This window comes from Falco punctatus (genome assembly GCF_963210335.1).
Source record: "Falco punctatus genome assembly, chromosome: 4".
NCBI classification, from domain to species: domain Eukaryota; kingdom Metazoa; phylum Chordata; class Aves; order Falconiformes; family Falconidae; genus Falco; species Falco punctatus.
In genome coordinates, this window is record NC_137583.1 from 107,381,634 (window position 1) to 107,402,090 (window position 20,457).

At 36.5% G+C, this 20,457-nt stretch overlaps 1 protein-coding gene across 6 annotated transcripts in view; it reads left to right on the forward strand.

Annotated features, from left to right (window-relative positions):
- TBC1D5 (TBC1 domain family member 5) overlaps positions 1-20,457 on the forward strand; it is a 366,944-nt gene that overhangs the window by 177,673 nt on the left and 168,814 nt on the right. For all 6 annotated transcript variants that reach the window (XM_080386447.1, XM_080386448.1, XM_080386446.1 and 3 more), the window contains 7 exons: positions 1,428-1,517; positions 1,626-1,697; positions 4,487-4,554; positions 10,833-10,935; positions 17,105-17,193; positions 18,665-18,715; positions 18,804-18,873. In XM_080386447.1, coding sequence (XP_080242573.1) covers positions 1,428-1,517; positions 1,626-1,697; positions 4,487-4,554; positions 10,833-10,935; positions 17,105-17,193; positions 18,665-18,715; positions 18,804-18,873 — 543 coding nt within the window. The remainder of the gene's footprint in view (positions 1-1,427; positions 1,518-1,625; positions 1,698-4,486; positions 4,555-10,832; positions 10,936-17,104; positions 17,194-18,664; positions 18,716-18,803; positions 18,874-20,457) is intronic.

The window sequence follows — 20,457 nt, forward strand, 5'->3', positions numbered from 1 at the left end:
CTTGTAATGACTGGGTAGAGAGGGAAGCCAGGTCTTCCAATCTCAAAACACAACAGATCCTCGGAGGTCTCTTACTGTATTTTTTAAAGTTGCAGGGGAAGGAAAAGAGAAAGCAAGCGAAGTAAATACTGAGATGCTATATAGAGTCCAAAAGAATTTTGTTGCACTGGTATCAGGTCTTCTGTTCTGCGCTAATATGACAGCAGAGAAGATTTTCCCTCGTAGAGTTGCTGTAGGTTAGCCAGATAGTTTAAATTACCTCACTTGGAATTTCGCAAGCTTCGCTTTGGCATATAAAAGACCAGACCTATAAAACCAAAATGAAAATGCTCCTTCTATATGGATGAAAGAAATCTGAAAATTGAAATTTGTAATTTGAAATCTATGTAGTATTAAACAAACGTAAGGCTAATGAAAATACTGCCTTCGGGAAGCCAGCTGAATATATGCCACGTTGTTTTACCAGGCTGCTGCTTCTTGAGCCTCTGAATTAGGAGGCCATAACTCAAAACCCCAAACTAACAAAAATATTAAGTCCCTCACTGTTCACTAATCAAATAAAGGAATGGTTTCGTTTTAGCAATAAGGTTGGGTTTATTTGCACGTCCTGATATGGGTTAGGACTCAGTTTTACACTGCCTGTTTTAAAAATCTTATCTATGTGATTTTTCGGAAACGCGTACTTTTAGTAATTTGGGGATGTGGGTTTTTTTGTTATTATTTACTGTTTCTTAACACTTGATAATGTGTAAATAAATACATGTTAAAAACAAGAAAATACTCTGGGTTTTTTCCATATTTTATATGCAATTAAATAGTATTTTCCAATAGATGTTTCTTTCTAACCCTTTTTAAACAGAAATGTGACAGAACTGAGATGTAGGCATTCGCAAAGACTTCTTTATAGAATCATCTCTTTCAACTGTCTTGCAGAATTTTAGAACGTGTTTCTTTTCTATGAAGTAACATTTTCCCTTTCTGTATTTCTCTAGGTAGAGTATATCTCTGAATGCTTAGTTTCTGCTTTGCATTCATGTTTAGTTTTAAGCACGTTGCATTAGGTCATCAGTGTTATGTAAATAGCTTCAAGTTTTGTATATTTATTTTCATCTCTGCATTTCGTTTCTGCCTTGGAAGTCTCAGTCTACTTTACTGAAGTTGTGACAGTTTACAAAGCTTGAGTTTGTGGCCTCAGTTGTTTTCAATGCTTTATTTTGTACTGCAGAACTACTGTTGTTTCTAGCTTCTTATTTATAGACTGGAAAGTACTAAAGCCAAGAGTATTTTATAGGAGGTCTTTGCTTTCTTCTTATGTATAGAATACTTGCTCCTGCTTTCTGAGACTGTTTAGGCTTTTTGGTAGGATTTATATGAAAAGCTATGTTAAATTGATGAAACTTAATGGATTTATTCTGTTTTGTTGATAGTTATTTCTGGAGGTTCTACCCCAAGACAGAAGTCAGTGGATTAAAACCACTTCAGACTTAAGAACTTCTTACAATAAGATCAAAGAAATTGTAAGTTGGTACCAAATCGGTTCTTTACTCCCATGCTTTGACATAGATATTAATATTTACAGTATAACAGAAGAGGATTTGATTATTTTTTTTAATGTTTTTACCCAGCACATTACAAACCCTCGGAAAGCAGGACAGCAAGATCTGATAATCAACAACCCACTGTCTCAGGATGAGGGGGTAAGTTGACCCTTGGTTCTGTCAGCGTGTGCTGCTAAAATGATCATCATCATCATACTGACACAACTGAGTTCTTGCTGAAGAAGGCAGAACGACGGGTGCTAAACTCTCCCTCCTAAATTTCCAAACTGACTTGTGTTAACAATTGGTTCACAGGCTCTGCTGAACAACCAGAGATGCTCATTTCCAAGTTAATAGTCTGATTTTTCAGTGCTTATCACAGCAAAGGCTGTGATGAACAAAAATCAGTGCTGGACTGGGAGTCCCATTTCACAGCGTATCCCTTCTTTAACTGATAAACTTTTTTGTCACTGTGTGTTTTCATTTTCTATGTAAAATGGATCTAGTTGAAGGAATGTTTAAACAGTCAATATGAAGGGAATGCTGTTAACAGCAAATACTGAAGAACCCTCCTCTGGAAGACTGTTCAGCCTGGGAAGTTTTTCTCCAGCAAAAATAGAATTGTTCTAAGTTGTATACATGCTGAGTTAACGCGTAAAGTACCAGGCTGCAAGACAGGCATTTCTTCCAGGGTTTTTAATTATTTTTCTTGGTGGTTAAGAGAAACGAAAGTTTATTTTCTAATCAGAAAGCAGCCAGCTGCAAAATGAAAAATCCAGATTTTAAAGAAATAATATGCAGTAAAAGTATTTGGCCTGACTGTCATTCAGTGCAGAGCATCCAGCTCTCGTTCAAATTAATAGGACCTCCTAGCAGCTTGCTAGTTTCCAAGTCAAGATACTTTCAGGAGGGCTTACATGTAGATATGGGAGCTTAATTTTAGGCAACTTTTATTATTTTTTTTACACCAGTTTTCTACTGCATTTTGTATACCTGAAAAGCTCTTAATTATTTTATGGCACATATCTTTAAGCTTTTCTGTGAATTATTTTACCATTTTTGAAAGTGCTTTTTTATCAAATTTTCAAAATAATACCATGAAAATAATCTGTTTGGCTGCATTTAAGAGATATACACACCTGGAAAGACTGTCACAGGTATCTTTGGTGATACGACTTGTAGTTCCATTTTGTTCACATATGGAAGCTCATAGGTACTCTGCTTCATCTTTAATGTAGGAGGGGAGAGAAATTTGCTGGTTGAAACACAGAAATATTGGCTATAGTCACCCCGGTGATGCTCTGCAGCCGGTACGATGGTGCAGGCCATCAAACCACTCCAGCATCTTGCCGGACAGAAAGCTGTCAGATGTGAAAGGTTTAAAGCGTTTCTGCTGTAGTTTGTGTTTATACACAGGGGCACAACATTCATTCTGCTGATGATGTCCTTAGGAGACAGGAGACAAAGGTTAACAAGTCCAAGTAGGTAGCAGGGGATTAATCTGTAAAACAAAAGCCACAGGCCAAACCCAGCCTTGGAGCACAGAGCAAAGGCCTTTGAGCCTTTGCAGTGACTTAATGTTTTACCCTTTCGGTGTCCTGGGTTTTGCTTCCTTTTTGCAATGCAGATTCTGTTTCCTTCCTCCTTTGCTCTGATGGACCTTGGTGGGAGCAGGAGCAGGGGCAAGGGAATTTCAAAACGTGATCTAGCTGCAAGAAATTGCTGCGAGTTAAAAAGATACTGGGTTTACGTAACATATTTTCAAGGATATAAAAACTTTTGAAGTTTGGGTGTTGTTTTTTTTTTTATAGTTGGTAAACACAAGTATATGCGCTAATTAATTTTTTCTCTTTTGTTACTTTACCTTCCTTTGGCTAGATAGCATTAATTTACTTTCTCTTTTCTTTCTGTGGGGCATGAGTCACCAGGACAATGCACTACTTACAGGGGAGCAAGGAATTCTGCAAGGATTGTGGCCACTCTTTTTGTACAGTATTTCTTTCACTGGTGCTGCTGCTATCTGAAAACCAGCCTGTGTGAAAAGACCGCTATAGATTTTGTTCTTCCTGTATTTTGGTCAATATGGCCAAGCTACCGTCCCTTTACAACGGAGAACAGGCTTTACAACAATTTTTCTGGAGTGTACAAACAAGAAGATTTGCTGAGACTTCTTTTGGGTTAGCTTTTGCAAAATATTGGTAAACAATGCACGGAAACCAAAGAAAAAAAAATGGAGATAGTCAAAAGCACAGATACAGAAGAAGCTAAACCTGCTTCAGACTGTTGTATTTAATTATTATTTTTTTTTATGTTGACAGTGAGCTTTTAAATACTCTGGTTTTCCCTATCAGAACATTTTTAGAATGGCCATTCTTGATCTGCACTGTGTATATGTACCGTTAGAATTAGGGCATTTTCATAATAGGTATTTGACCATCATATATTGTTTATTTGATTTTGCCTCCACTAAGACAAACTAGGTTACTTCCAAACAGTTTCTTAGTGTGAAAATTGTAGCAGCTTCCAATTAAAGTCCATATATTCATACCAGCAATGTAGTGCAATATGGTGATATAGACCTTTTTCTGTGAATGAAACACTGAATTTTTTTCAGCTGAGCTGCCGATTCTGGTGAGTCTGAATTTACTCTGACTTTCTAAATATTATTCATAGACCACTTACAAGTAACTCACAGACCTGCAGCCATCCAGTGAGCAAATGGAATGAGCCTAGAGCAAGGATCCAGGAACTTGAATGTTTTTGTCTCTGATCTAAACTGACTTTCTCCGATATGTTGGGTTGGTCACCAACATTCTTTTTCACCCTTAAAGTATTGATATACATACTTACATGAATGTTGAGGATTAATTAGTTAATATTTGTACAGTACTTTGCTGATGTAGTAGATAAGCCTTAAGTATTCATACAATTATTTTTCCTTATTTCAGAGTCTTTGGAATAAATTTTTCCAGGATAAAGAGCTTCGAGCCATGATTGAACAAGATGTGACAAGAACGTATGTAGATCTTTAAAGAAATTTCTATATATAAATTTGGATTCTGTGTTTTTATGTGGTATACATTATATTGTGTTTTCTTGATTTGGTTAGTGTAAATGTCAGGATTGTTGAACATGAATGTATAGAAACATACATTAAAAGTATAAAAATACAGGTTGCTTTGTGTGAAATGTGAGAAAATTGAGTTAAGCATTAAACCCCAGAGATTTATTGGTATCATCGAAGAAAAGCTCTTCCAAATTAGGATATTAGGAAATGTACTACTGTGTGAAATTTAAAGTAGAGTTTTCCATATGAAGCAAAGAGAAGGCAGGAGAAACTGAAAGGTCTTTTAACTAAATTATAGTCACAATAAAAGATTGAACAAATGACTTTATTTAATTCTTAACACTTATTCAATCAATAAAGAAAAAGAAGTTTGTAATTAGTAAGGGTGATGTCACTCATCTAGAGAACTTAAGCATTTCTATTTGTATTTATCGCTTTTCTAGTGGTGTTTGTCACATATGCCTTTTAAAATTTGTCCTAATATTACTGTGATTATGTTTTCATCTTCTTGGCCCTTAGGTCCTTCCTGTTTAGGAACTTGTTTGAGTTAAAACATTCAGTTCCTGAAAATATTTATTTTCAGAGTGGAAGTATTGACTGATGTGTAAATCTAATAAAATTCAATTGCTCATTTGCTACCATGTGAAATTTTACTGTATTGCAAATATTTTTCCTTATAATTTGAAATAAGCGGTGATAGTAATAGATTTTACAAATCCCAGGATCACATATTTTCATTTACAGAAACCAAGTCATGCAGAAGAAATCATTGCTGTCTGGTTTTGGAATATTTTATATGTCCGTCCCTAGACCCGTTCTTGAATGCATTTTGCCATGAGATGTATAATTAAAATCTGAGTATGCTTTCATGTGCATTCTCACAACAGATGGTATTTTTTGTTTGTTAAAGGAAACAGTTCAGGATGTTCTAAGATTAAAATATATACGTATCTAAACTGTAGCTGGAGAATAAAAAGTTGTATGGAGGTTATGCCGGATGTAAGACTGTTATTTAAAAAAAAAAACTATGTACATATATATACACACACACACAAAGTCCAGGCTCTCACTCTGGCAAGTGGCAGAGTGAGTAATATTCACTACTATCAGTAATAGTGACTAAAAAAAATTCCATTTATGTATTTATACAAAATACCATCTACTTGAAACAATAGCAGCAGACATTATGTGTCGTCAATATCACAATGTCAAACGACGAAGGAGCAAAATTTATCAAAGTAACGTGAATTTATTCGATAAACTTCATGCATTTATATATACATTTGTTCACCTAATCATAAAACGTAGTGTGCATTTTATGTATACTTATGTATGTTTTTGTAAACTGTCATTGGTGTGAGAAGCAATAAGTCCTACGTCCCTTGGCTTTGCAGTGTTAAGTACCCTCTGTTGTGCTTTTCATTTCCATTTTTCAAATAAATTCCTGGAGTTACAATTCAAAAAATTGTCATTACCTTACGATGCTATTTATTAAACATTAAAATAATTGGGTATTATATTCAGTTACTATAATCCTTACCTTCTAGCTTCTGCTTCTTATTTAACAAATATTTTTACATTCTTCGTCATCCAGTTCAGTACTCCATCATCCAACAGCATCAAGTAAATAGTGCTGCAGACAGTGATGCTAACTGCACACAGAGTGGCAAACCAGAGTCCCATCTATCAAAGCAGCAAAAAATTTACTCTATAATATTTTTATTAGAATTCTTTTAAGTGTAGTATTAATAGATGGGAAAAGTGGGTAGAAATACGCCTTTAAGATCGGTATTGGTTTAAATGTTCTAAATTTTACAGTTCCGTCACCTAAAGGAATCAGTGCTAAAGCTTGTGTGCGTGTCTTCACATGCATTTTGTGAATCCTTATCACACCTAATAATTAGATTTGTAAAACGTCGATGCTTATAGTTGTGTTAATCATTCTTAGTATAGGTCTGATGAATCACACCGTAGAGAAGTGCGGTTTGCTTCAGTACTTACAAAAGACCTCTAGCTCACCTGGCTAACCCAGCTGTGGTCACCTAAAGTCAGGGAACAGTAATCCAAGCCATAATCTCTAAACACCGTTTTTTGCCTGTTGCATAATAAGAATTTCCAATACTTACAAGGGAAGTAGGGAATGATTTTGTTAAGTTAGTCTTAACTCATTAGTGATCAACATTTCTAATTAATCCCCCGACTTATTTTCCATGGTAGTTGAGAGGTTCAGAATGGATTTTCCTTCGGTTGTCTAGAAATGTGTGCTTTTGAGCTGGAACACCATCTCTTTCTCTCTCAAGTGAGAAGCTTCTAAAAATGAGGATAGGGAATGAGGGCAAGGGAGGTTTGCTATAATGCAAGTAAAAGCCTTACTTCATGTGTAGATAGCAGTAGCAACCAAGTTATAACTATAACGCTGCATTCCATTATTCTACTAAGACAGGAAGGCGTGTATGAGCCAGCGCCGTAGTAACTCATAACAGACTTAAGAATGCAATGATTAATTACTATCATTCAAAAGATGTGTCAAGGAACAATGCTGATTTATTTTGTGATGATTAAGAAGGTAAGTGATGAAGAAGAAATGTAAAAAGTATTCTGCAGAAATGGAAATCAGCAGGTTGGTAGATGCAAGAGCAACTAGCTACCAGTCAAATCAAAATACCAGTCTGCTTGCTGGCATCACTTGATATGTCTGGGACTGTAAACGGCTAGAATTGATTACCCTCTTTCTCTCTCCAGTACTTTTAAGAAAACAAAATGCTTAGGGGGCACTCCCAGTAGACTAGTCAAGCAGATTTTTTTTGGTATGTGCCCGACTACCTGGTTTCTGCTTCAGAAATAACCATCACAGTTTAGGACAATGAAAGGTGTGTGAAGATGAATAGTGGTGGGCGCTGCTCTTTCAAACTCTCCAGCTCCCAAATAACAAAAAAACCACCACACCCATAAAAAAGGTAGTGGAGAAGCCATTAAGCAGCTGCATCCTTCCTAAGCATATGGAAGAGATGTGAAGAAACACCCGCCCATTAAGTATGAACGCAGGAGACAAAATCTAGTTTCTGTGTAAGAGGAGGGACTGCTGGAAGGGAGAGCTAGCTTTATACACCAATTTACTCCTTTTCAAGAATAAAAGTGAGCAACGAGGGGGAGCGGTTATTATTACAATTCTTTACCAAACCTTTGCAGTTGCAAGAGCATCTTCCAGGTTTTTTTCTGGTTTAGTAGCTTCCCCCTTCCAGCTGGGGGGAACGTCAGGGCGTGGGATCTGTTCCTGAAAGAAACGACAGTCACTCTGCGGCTGTGGTTAAGAGCCTCATTTCTATCTACCACCAAATTTCTTTGATAAAGTATTTCTGCATCCTTTTATTTGGTTGCCAGCCTAAGTTTCATCAGTGTCAAAGTCTGGCTGCCCTTGGACGTGCTAAAGGAATGTTTTAAAAAACGAATGGTGACTAACTCACGCTGGCCTTCCATTTCAGAAAGCAGGGACTTGGATTCGTCATTGTTCAATTGCAGCAGCTGTGGTGAAGCAGTCTAGCAAAGTTCCCATGCCCTTATGCAGTATTGCTCAGAAATGTAATTAAACTTTTTTTAGTTTAGAAAAAAAAGAAAGAAAAAAGAAAGAAAAAAAAAATTCATGAACTCTAGTGTTCATGAAAAGTATTCTTACTTTTCCTGATTTGAGGATACTGTATTTCTAAAACAGTGCTTTAATCATAAAATTACATTCTCCGTAAAAATCCATCCTGAACTGATAGTTCCCTCGTGATCTCTTGTATTTACATTTACTATAATTAATACTTCAGCCAGCTTATTCCTGAGTTTGTTATTATCCTTTCTGTCACAATCTCTGGTATTACTATATCCTCACAGATATCTCTGTGTATTTTTGAGTTTTCTTTGTTAGTCTTCTCTTCCTAGACTCCATAGGGCAGGCCTGAATAACAGTCCTTCAAAAATAATCTCTTCAAACCCCTAAATTATGTCGATTGCCATCTGCTGTAATGCACTTTTGGTCTCAGCTGTGTCCTTCCTTTACAGTAATATAATTAGTCTAAGTGCATACAACTTCCCAAATGGTGGTCTACCGTTACCCCCACCAGGTGCCAGGAGAGCGGTACACTCCTTATCCCAGTGCCTTTCCCAGGACTTCAGCCTGGTTTCAGCCTGAAACCCGCTGCGTTCCAGCCACGGTGTGTGCTCTGCCTTGGCTCTCGGTTCAGGTCCTTCATCCAAGGATGTCAAAGCATCTTTTCTAGCCTTTAATTAGTTATGTCGCTCTGCTTACTTGTCATCGCCTCTGTGAGATGACCACACTAATTTTTAACCCTAATTGGTTTATTTAAAATAATTTATTATAATTCCCTATATTGTTTCCCTATGGCAGGCTTAATATAACTAGTCTAGAGTTTAGCATTGTAGCTCAGACCTGGGAAGCAGGAAAAACAAAGTTTGCTTGAAGAAAGCTTATCTGAAATCTGTTATTTCATTTTAAAACTGACAATACTGTAGCCTTTATTTCAGCAATTTAGCCTGAAGCACACTGTTTTAAGTATTCTTCTGGTTTTCTTTGTCAAACTTTTCCTTGCTTTTTAGTATTCTACCTTTCCAGATTTTTTGTATTTGTTATTGCTCCCTATAGCTGAATGTGGTTTGGGGTGGTTGCTTTTGAAACATTTTTTGCCATCTAGTAATTTTTCTGTAAGCCTGAAAATACTTTTTTTTGTGAATTTATTCATTAAAGTACATCCTACATAGCCACTTTAGTTTCTACCTCCAACAGTCAAGGAGCGGGAGGCACAGGTGAGAGTTGCTTCAGAATAGTTACAGAATATAAATATTTACATTTTCCTGGATTATCAGCAGATAACAGGATTTTCCCAGAAGCTTTTTTTCCCTTATTCTCACACTAGGTCCACTTCATTCTATTTTGCTGGAAGGATATTTGCCATGTCAGAGTATCAAATGATTCCATAATTGTAAAGTTTATTTGAGACAGCTACTGAAGTCGGTGAAATGCCTGATTATATTGTACCACAAAAGATGCTAGTAAGGTATTTTGGAGCTTAGGATACTGGTTCTCCTGTCAGTTATGAGACATGTTAATAATCTTGTAATTAAAACGCTAGTAATTTTTCAAATGTTCATGAAATATCGAACCCTTGTGTATATGCTTCTTCTGACATACTCGTCTTTCTTCCATTTTATTCCTGTTTTAAACTGGAATTTTACAAATTTCCTTAACATATTGTAGCTCTTGTACCTTCCTTTGCCCAACTTTTATCTTGAGAAAAATGAAGAGCAGAGCTAAGCATTATTTGTGAAACCGCAGGGCATGCTGATGATCCAGTTTCCATTGCCAACCTAACACAGATATAAAAAATGGGAGGACATCATATCAAGTGCGTCTTTTACCTATGGAAATTTAATCTTCGGTACTTATTTTTCCAGAACCTGAACCAAATTAATCAATAAATAATTGTTTTCAACAGTTGTCTTTTCAGCTGGCTTGGTTTTATGAGGGGAGAAGTGTCTGCTTGGGTTTTTTGGTCACACTCCTTTTCTAAGCGTTCCTAGAAGTTTTAGATTCATTGGTGAAGGACTGACAATTGGTGGAGCACAGCCTTGGACTTCAGTTTCTCTTGGTATGCTGTGCGACCTGGGACCAGAACAGGTCTTCTGGGGTGCTAGGTTTGGCAGTAAGGGTCTGTGTGCAGGAAGGACAGGGTAGATCTTTGCTTCAGTTATTGCCTCTCGTTCAGTCTCCTTTCATTCTGCTTCAAGTCAAATTGTTAGGAACCAAGGAACCCGAGGCTTTAGGCAGGCATGCACTCGTATGGTACATAGTTTTACTTTGATTAGATTCTCCAAGTCATTCATTTTCAGTGGATTGGCTGTTTGTAAGAAGTTGACAGTTAAAATAGTCTGCCATTGTATTTCATCCTTGCATATCTCTCATTTTCATGATATTAAAGGGGATTACTTATTTAAATATAACCAGTGCTACCATCGTATCTGTGTAGTGGACTGGTATATATTAAAGAGAGAACTTTGGTTGCAAAACAAGTCTTTAGAAGTATTTTTAATCTAGGATACCGAGAATTTAGAGTGGTGGGAATACAGATGAGGGAGGTGCTGTTTCACCTAAACCCATTTCTAGAAGACCAACAACTGAGATTCTATGTGCTCTATTGTTTACTTTCGCTGTATTTCTTCATTTTCAGCTTTCCTGAAATGCAGTATTTCCAGCAAGAGAATGTGAGGAAGATTCTTACAGATGTTCTGTTCTGCTACGCCAGAGAAAATGAGCAGTTGCTTTATAAACAGGTAATGAAAATACTGTACAGGTGGCATTCATTGACTCAACGTGTTCTGTACAGTTTGACAATAATGTAGTTCTGTTGTATCTGAAGTTGTATCATAATGCTAAAGTAATCAAAGAGCTGCTTGTCAGCTGGATAGTAAGAAAAGTAAACTCATTGAATAACATATGCTTTTTCCTCATAACACAGTCCCTCAAATTGTTTTCTGTAATGTTGCTAAGTTGTCTAACTTCAAATTTCTTTATAAACATCTTTTTTTTCAGTGTTGGCTAAGAAAGAAAAAAAAAAAGGCTTTCTCTGCTTAGATAAAGGAAGAAAGCATGCAGCAGGATTAAAAATGGTACTGAATTAAAGAAAAAACATAAACAATGGCTTTAGAAATCTAGGCAAAGTTTACTATTTTAAATAATATTTTAAGTTCTTCCTCAAAGTGCTAAAGCTATGCAGTACGTTAGTGAGTAGATCCTTTATCTAACCCTGTAGCATCCCAAGACAGTGCAGCTGACAGATGCCTTTGACTGAAGGATAAGGGTGCTACAAATACCACTTTTACAGTGCTACCTGAAGGAGAGCCTGCTCAAACCATTTTTGAGAAAATGGTAAAGAAAGCCTTAAAGCTATCCTGACTATGCAGCTGCATGGGATGAAGGCTGAATTAATTTAACATTTGTTGTGAAGGTTTTGAAGTGAGTATATGCTTGGTACTGAATTAATACAACAAGACTAATATGCAGAGCATATTAGTATGTATAGTATAGATGTAAGTATATTTGTATTTGTTTCTTCAGGCTGTTAACTCTAGGGTGAGTAGGGACTGACAAAATCAGGGATACCCTATACGCACGGACAAAGCATAAACTGTATTTTTCATGACAAGAATATTTTTCATGACAAAAATACAGAGGTTCAGTAAATGGGAAGTTTTTTATAAGGCATGGTTTGTGCCCACCCAGTCCTCAAGCCGGGAAACCAGTGGTGTTTCATGAAAAAACTGACACATGCAAGTTGAAGGAACAGTTACTTCTGAAGAACCGTCTTACAGATTATATCAAAATCAAATATATCATTATTGAGCCTATGAAATCTCTATCAGCTGGTTATGTCTCATGTTTGACAGACTGTGAGCAAGGAATAGGCTTGCATGAGAACAAGAAAAAAATTGAGATTTGTGAGCTGTATTTTGAAGGGCACTGCTAAAGAAAACACTTTTATTCAGCCTCCCCTTTCTAGTGAGTATAGACCAGAGTACTGATGATGGGGAAATGGAAGAACACATTCCAGCTAATTTAGTCTATCATTTATTGAACAAGAAGTATTATTTTACTCTTTGATATGACTTAAAAGGACTTAATTACCCTCTGCTCATATTTAAAATCCTCTTGTTTTCTTACCAAGAAATAATACCTTTCTACATAAGGATGGAATATTTAGCCAGATCAAATATATATATATATATAAAAAAAAAAAAAAAAAAAAAAAGCCCTGCGTTTCATCACAAGCTGTTAAAGCTATTATTTTCTACTAGGTGACACCCCGTTTAACATAGACCATATTGTTAATAGTTATGGGATTTTATTGAATTAATGAGACTGTTATCATGTAGTAGAATGTCTTGCTGAGTTAATTGAAACTGCAGAGATTATATAAATGGTATTAATGAACTTTGACTGCCTGATGCCTCAGCTTTAATAAAGACTGCTTGGTGGGCTAAATGAACATAGGCAGATAAAAGAACAGGTTCAATTTTGCGAGCCTACAGGCTGTTGACAAAGAAAACTTCTTTACCTCTGTTCTCAACTGGTGTGCAGCGGTAGCGCAGTAATTCCAGGAAGGGGTTGCCACAGGACTAAGGGGAGAGGTGGAGTGCAGAAAACAAAATAAATTTGGATCATGAAAAACTGTTGATTTAATCTCTCTCAAATGTGTTCAGTATATCACCCAAGTCTTGTGGTGGTGTGCCAAGTCCACGAAACAGCAAACGATAGTGGTTTTCCTCTCTTGTGGGCATGTGTCACTTAAGAGCTTTTTTTTTTTTCCTTACCTCATTTTAAAAAGGTAGTTTTATTTGGTTTTGGTTTTTATTAAATTAATATTCCTGTTAACTTATTAGTAACAATCCTGCTTTTTTGTCCCATGTCCGTCTCTTTTTAGATAACATTTCTTTCATGTCCATCAGTATCCTTCTCTGAATTAGCTAATAGGAAATAAGAGTTTGTGTTGGCAACAGGATATGCTTTTTTCTGTCTTTTAGCAAATACCTTCGTTGCAGTCAATCTTCCTGTCCTACTATTTTTATTGGTTCTGGTTTTACCATTGACTGAAGCCCCACTTCCCATAATAATTTCCATTACTTCAAAGTCTAGCATATATTCTTGAAAATTATGAAGGTTACCATTAAGTCCTCAATAACAGATCACCTCCAAGCTACTCTCTTCACAGTGACCTCAATAAAAAGCGCAAATTGAACAGTTTGTCATCCATCATGGGACTGGTCCTGTTGTCCTATATGAGAATTCTTCTTTCTCATTTGTATGGCCTCATACAAGAGCTACATTTGCTGTTAGAATTTTAACACTTGGCCAATAAATGAAAACTTATCCTTTTGTTTGTCAGCATCTGTACAGGACCTAATGTTTCTCTTTCAAAATACTTGGGAAAAGTTATAGTTCCTTGACAATTTGCATACTTATAAATGTAAATAAAATGTATCCGAAGCTTACAACATTTTATTGAAACTATTGCATAGCATCAGCATATAGTCTTATGAGAAGCAATCAATAATGTTTGTTTAATATGCATATATGCATGAAAGTTGTCTTTGTAGTAGGGTTTGTGGGTTTTTGACCAGCGTGAAGTAACATTTCATGTGATGAGGAAAAGGATATTTCTGTCCCTAGTCAAATGGAGTAGAACGTTGTGAAGCTGTATTACAGATTTTAAAGACAGAATCCTCACTGGGATCTTTGAATTTTTAAATAGCAGCTGTAAATATAAAATCTAAAGAGAATAGTATATTGTACTTGAGAATATGTAAAAATTACTCTTAGCTTTCTTCTGTAAGACTGGTGCCAAAATTCTGGTCCTAGTTATACTGAAAAGAAATAGTGACAATTAAGCTAAATCGCTAGGCTAACTATTGCTTGCTCATGATTTGATTGCCCTTAGAGAAGTCAATATGATTTTGAAACGCATTGATTCACTTTTGATTGTAGAAATGCTGTATTTCTGGTTTTCTTTCTAAACCATAGACTGTATTATGAAATCGATATTTTGTTGTAGCTGGGAAGTGTCATAAAATTATCTGAGCTCTGTCAACTTATTTATTAACACTAAAGAGTTTTAGTAAACTGCAGCATTGAAAAAATATGTGTGTGCATATTACACTGGTAGCTTTTCTTGCCAAGCTAAAAATCTCTAAATGTTTGAAGTACTCTTGTAACTGAAAGATCAGAGGTATTTTTTCGAAATCCTGATATTTCATCATCTGTTTTGTTTTTGTTGTATGTGGACAGCCACATTATGATTCTACTTTATTATAAAGTTGATATATTATGTTGGAAATATGTATGATGTGCTTTTATCTTCTATAACTAATTCTTATTTTATGTCCTCTTTATTTTTCTTCAGCTTATGTGTTTACAGCTTAGGTGGTAGTTTTATTAGATAGTCAAGTTTTTGGCATTTCTATTTATCTTATTTCATGTTAATATATCAGGACAAATAAAAGATTAGACATGGAGCTATTAATTAACCGGGGGCTGTGAGTATGTATGAAAGTACAACCCAGGTTATCTACAGTTTATTTAAATATTTTTGCCATTTATATTTATTGTCTAATCCTGGACCTATCTCCCCATCTCTACTATTGCTTCCCCTCTTGGGATGACCATAAGACTTTCAGAAATCTAAGGCTGTTAATTTGTAGTCTTAACTCATATTATTGGGTTTGGGAATTTTACATCAGCTCCTGAAATCAAGTGGCTATATGGGCTTTAATCTTTTTTTTTTTTTTTTCCTAACTGAATTTCTGTTTATCCTTCATCTTCTGAAGTAGTCCCTAAAGGTTCAGAAACAGGAAGAGAAAGAAAATATCCAGACTTCAGGAGTTTTGCTGTCTTTAGCTTTGTCCAGTCAACTCACTGCTATTGCGGCAACTCTACACTTAACGCTGTAACAGTCATCTCAGTCCTGAAGAAAGTAAAATTAAATTTCCTAGGATTTCAGTTGATAGCACACAGAGAAATTTCCAGACCTCTTTTTGTTTTTTTCTTCAGTGCTGCTAGGTATTGGAATTTCGTCTTATGAACAGATAAGATTCACTAACATGCCTCCAAGCGCACTCAAAATAGACCATGATCTAGAGAGGGCTTCTACATCTACATCCGTGCTTAGTTTAGACGACTTAAGGAAAATCCCCATTATTTCCAATAAAAGTTAAAGCTTTTTAGTAGTTAATGGATCTGCTAGGTACGTATGAAGCAGATAAGCTAACTCACTGATACTGAATACTCCTCAAATGCTACATAGAATATCAACTGATATACCAGCAAGGCAGCAGCGTGACTGCACAAGCGTGTAACTCTTCCATTGCCCACATCTGTCCATCACGTAAAGGGCTGGAAAAGCAAGTGGAGAGGCTTCCTAGCTTGGGACTGCAGGCACAGAAGTAGAACAGCTCCTGTCTAAGGACTTGTTATTGGACTTCCAACGGCAACCTGAAATGCCTGTGAGCTTGGTGGGCCATCCCTGGTGCTCTTTCTGCCAACGGGGTAGACAAGATGGTCTTCCTGGCACCCCAGTCTGCCCAGAGCACTCACCTGGAGCTGGCACTGAGGCTCCGCTTGGTGAAGTAGTTGCACCTTTGAAGTGGAGCCCTGCTGGCAGCATGCTCTTTCACCTATAGCCAGAGCAAGACCCAGCAAGGATAGCTGGGGCACCTGGCACCAAACCCTGGCTGCGGTGGGTGTTTGTGGGCTGAGGTCGACTTCCCTCCCGTTGAAGTGATCCCTGTGTCTAGAGGCAGCCAGACAGGTCTCAAGCCTTCATCCCACATCCCTTCCATCACCAAAGGGCTCCCTCATTTATTTTGTATGCCTGACCCCTACCCCAACCTATAGCTTGCACAGTTCCTGCCTGCTTTGCTGGTCCACCACTGGCAGCCCAACCCGCCATAACCAAATTCCCCAGTTATGATAACCACAAATCCTCCTTTTCTCTGATCTAATCTGAGGGAAGGGGCTGAACATCTGCTGAAGATGAGGCTTCATTCTGCAGGCTGTAGTTTTACCTGCCAGCATGTCACTGCTTGCCAACTGCATCGCTTGTTTCTGAAGCAGTTGCTTCTGTTCCTGGTAACAAATTGACAAGCCTCAGGTGAACCACAACAAATAAAGACCTCTTTTTTGTTCCCGGTGAGCTCTGGATGAAAGCATCAATGTCTGGCCTAGGTGGCTGAGCCATGCTTTTAACGCTGGCCCAAGTTCTTGACTATCCACCATTTTTTTCTGTCCCAATTCCTGCATGTTTCTGTGGTTTTTCTGTAACTTAATATAGATTGCATATGTAAGTAATAGTCTGTAGTAGAACAGAACCAGGTCTTCTATGCATTGCATTATGAGTTTATTTGTAATATTGACGTAACAATTTTTTAAAAAGGGAAAAAAAAAACTCGTTTTATTTCCCACGTCTGTAGGAATGAAAGTTTCATTTTCTGATTTCCCAAATAGCTGTCTTTGTCTCCTCTGAAGGTTACTGTTACACTTCCATCTATGGTTTTGGAACGTTATCAAATAAAAAATTATTTTAAATTTTGTAATTTTTCCCTTTTGCAGATCTTTGTACTGTGGATCATGATTGTAATTACCATAAACAAAATTCATATTTATGAACATAGATTTTGGAGTAAACTGCCAGGTGCAGGGTTGCCTACCATTGCCAGTTTGTTGTCTGTTGTGTTAGAAAAAGGGAGAATAACTTGCTTCTGTATATTACAGAAAAATACACACTTGGATTTAATCAGAATTTAAGATAAAAAACATTGATGATAAAACTGTTCTGTTAAGAATGTAAATGTTCATGGTTTTAGTTACTCTGCACCTAATATTGCTGGCTGCCTGATGCTATGCATTAGTGACTGGAAAATCTTACTATATTTTTGCTTCCTTTATGTTTAGGGTATGCATGAACTTTTAGCTCCGATTATCTTTATCCTGCATTGTGACCACCAGGCTTTTTCACATGCCAGTGAAGCTGCACAACCAAGGCAAGCATCGTGTTTTATTTGTATAGTATTGAAATTCACTTTAATTTGGCTGGACTAGAACTTAGAGATATGTGTTCCTTAATTCTTTCTTTATAATTGATAAACTGATACGGAAATAGTTGCATCCTTGTGCTTTGATGGGAATGTCCTTATTTCATCTTCTCTATTATAGCTTCTGAAAGGAGGATTAAAAGTGTAGACATCGACCCCTTCAGAGGTATTAGCTGGCAAAAAAAGGGGAGACAAGAAACCTAAGGACAATCTTAATCAAAAAGCTTACATACCTACCTACCATTTCACCTCATTGTTATTGCCAGAAATGGTTTAGGTTTTGGCATTGCAGAGAGGAGGCAGATTAGAGAGCTACAGTCACAGAACAGACATGTTACCAACTCTTTTTCCTTGTATCTTAAAAGAGAAAAAAATCAATGTAGACAAATTGTTGTGATTGATATTTCTTTCATCACCTGCAGTGTTGTAGCTGCAATCTCTGACTATCCTTTGAGTTGGTAGTAACATTAACGTTCGCTATTGATTCGCCATTTCACTCAAACTGTGTGTGTGTATAATCATACACATATGTATAAAATATTACATCACACATGATTGTGTCAACCAAATTCAGATGCTTCTTTTCTTGCTGTATATGTAAAGCTTTTATTCTTTTTTAAAGAAACTAGTTGCCTTCTTGTATCACCTGTGATATTTGGGTAATTTCTTTTCATTTGTCTTTACGTATTCTCTTTTGGAGTCCGGCAGTGAATAAAAGCCAATTTAATTACATGCACTGTGTAATAAAACCTCTGTTAACACCCTTCAATGTGATTGTCCAAAGGCAGTTAAGAACAAGGATGGAGATTATTTACAAGTGTGTGTTCTTATTCAATGTCTGTCCTTAGATATCCTGAAATTACCTAGAAGATGCTCTTCAGGGCTCAGTAACTTAAAATAACGACGTGTTATGCACAGCATTCTGTTCCATCCCCACTCAAAAAAGTAGAGCTAAGCAGCAAAGTAGATGGAAAAGAGGTGCTGTCACTGATTAATTGCTGTTAAAGTACAATAAAAATACAGGCTATTAAAACAAAATAAATTAATGTTTTGATACTGCATATTTGACCAGTAACCATTTTTTTTTTTGTTTGGGACAAACAGTGATAGATTGTGCAGCAATCAATTATTCTAGATCAAGCATATTCAAATAATACATTGTGACATTCAGTAATTTGTTATTTGGAATAATTAGATGGTTACTTCATTGTAGTGCAGACAAGGCAGCTAATTTGTTTTTGATCTTTATAAAAAGGAAAGACTTCATTTGTTCAATGGAGTTGCTCTTTTTAATTAAAAAGGCTAGTTTTCTCATTTGCACTTTATATGAAAGTTGGCTTATAAATACATAATAGTACATGCAGAAAGCTGACCAAAAATAAACATTCACATTTGGATTGTTCACTGTTGCCTTTTTCAGTGAGGAAATGAAAGTTCTTTTGAATCCTGAATATCTGGAACATGATGCCTAGTAAGTTTTAACAACTTCCTTTACATTTTATTTGCTCTTATTTGTAATACATTATTTAACACCAAGTTTCTGGGGGTTTCCTTTTCAGTGCAATGTTCACACATCTTATGAAAACAGCAGAACATTGGTTTTCAACTTTTGAACATGACAGTCAGAAGGTAAATACTGTTCTAAGATGCATTTGTTGTATTTTTAAGCAAATTATTTTTCATATGATTGAGGTAATTTGAGGCTAATAAGGCATGTTCTCTTAAACAACTTGGTTAAAGCAGGCTCGACCAAGTTTATATTCTTTAGAGGTTCCTCAGAATTCGGTCATAAGCACCTACGGAAAGTCTTCCAGTTGAGAGTTCCTATGTGTTGCAAGATCACTTGGTAATCAGAATGTGCAAACATAGATTCTCCTATGTGTGAGTGATGCTCTTGAGCTGCAGTCAGAAGAATGCCTGTCATAGGCACATCTACATGCCCCAAACCTGTGTAAATGTGATGTTAAATAAATGCATATAGGCAGTGTTTAACATATTGAGGCTTGAATTGGTTTCAGCTGCTTACAATATAAACAATTTGCTGTGAAACCAAAACTTTAACCAGACTGTTCATCAAAGGTCAGGGTGCATCTTTCCCTGACTTCATCGCTCCATTTTCTTCCTTTTTTTCTTCTTGACCTCAGGGTATTCAAACAGAGGGAATGGCTGTGCCCTCACATCGCCTGTGTAGTTATGCAGACACCACTGTATTTAGTATGTTCCTTCTTTTCATAGAAAAGCTTTTTCTGTGCTCTGAGTTTAGTTCTACAGAACTGTTCTTTGCAGGGACCTTCTAGGCACCATCTAGTCCTCGCCTGTAACCATTTCTCGTGCATCGCGTGAGAGACAATTCCCTCAGTCCATTGCTCAGTGTTTACTTGGAGCACTTTTTTCCTGTCTCTTTCCCTGTTTAAATTTCTCTCTTTTTTTAAAATTCCGAAGAATGATTTGTGTGATGGAGTTTATGTAGAAGGCTCTAGTAGAACGCAGCCATATGACAGGTATTGCCAAGACTTTCAATGTATTGTATCCTAAAAGAGTTGTCCTCCAAACTTAGTTCCAGTTTGATTCATTTCAGCATTTTTCACATAGCCCATGGGGTGAGTGTCTAGAGTTACAAAAAAAGTAATAAGAATTTGGTTGGGTTTGGATGTCCACATGTGTGCAAACTGTACTTAGGCAATACTAGGCTGAACGGTGGTGCTGCCTATCTGTTGAAGAAAAAGGTGTTCACTCAAGACTCGCATAAAAGCTTCTATTTTCTTTAAATGTTTAAATGTATCCGTGTATATATTTCATTAAACATGGAGCACGGGCATCTTGGCCTAAGATATCTACAATTAAAAATTACTGTTTGGATTTGAGTTTTTACATAATTCTCAGTAACTAAAGATAAAGCATGAGATACAAATTTTATGAAGTTACTACACAGTCACTTTTATTCCAACAACAAAGCTGTGAGGCATGTTTCTCTTGAGTGTAGCTTTTCAGAATTCAGTGTATTCAAATGTATTTGTTCCAATTTCTGTGACAGAGGTGATAAAGTCTAAGGCTGAGTTTTATTCTGGGAAATAACTAGGTCTGCTTACAGATTTGCAGTGCTTGGGTAGAAGGTGAAAGTTTACATTGCCCTTTCTAGTCCTTTCACGGCATAAAAAATTAACAATGCAAAGCGCATGGATTAATATCTGGTTGTTTGTTCTTGTTCTTTGC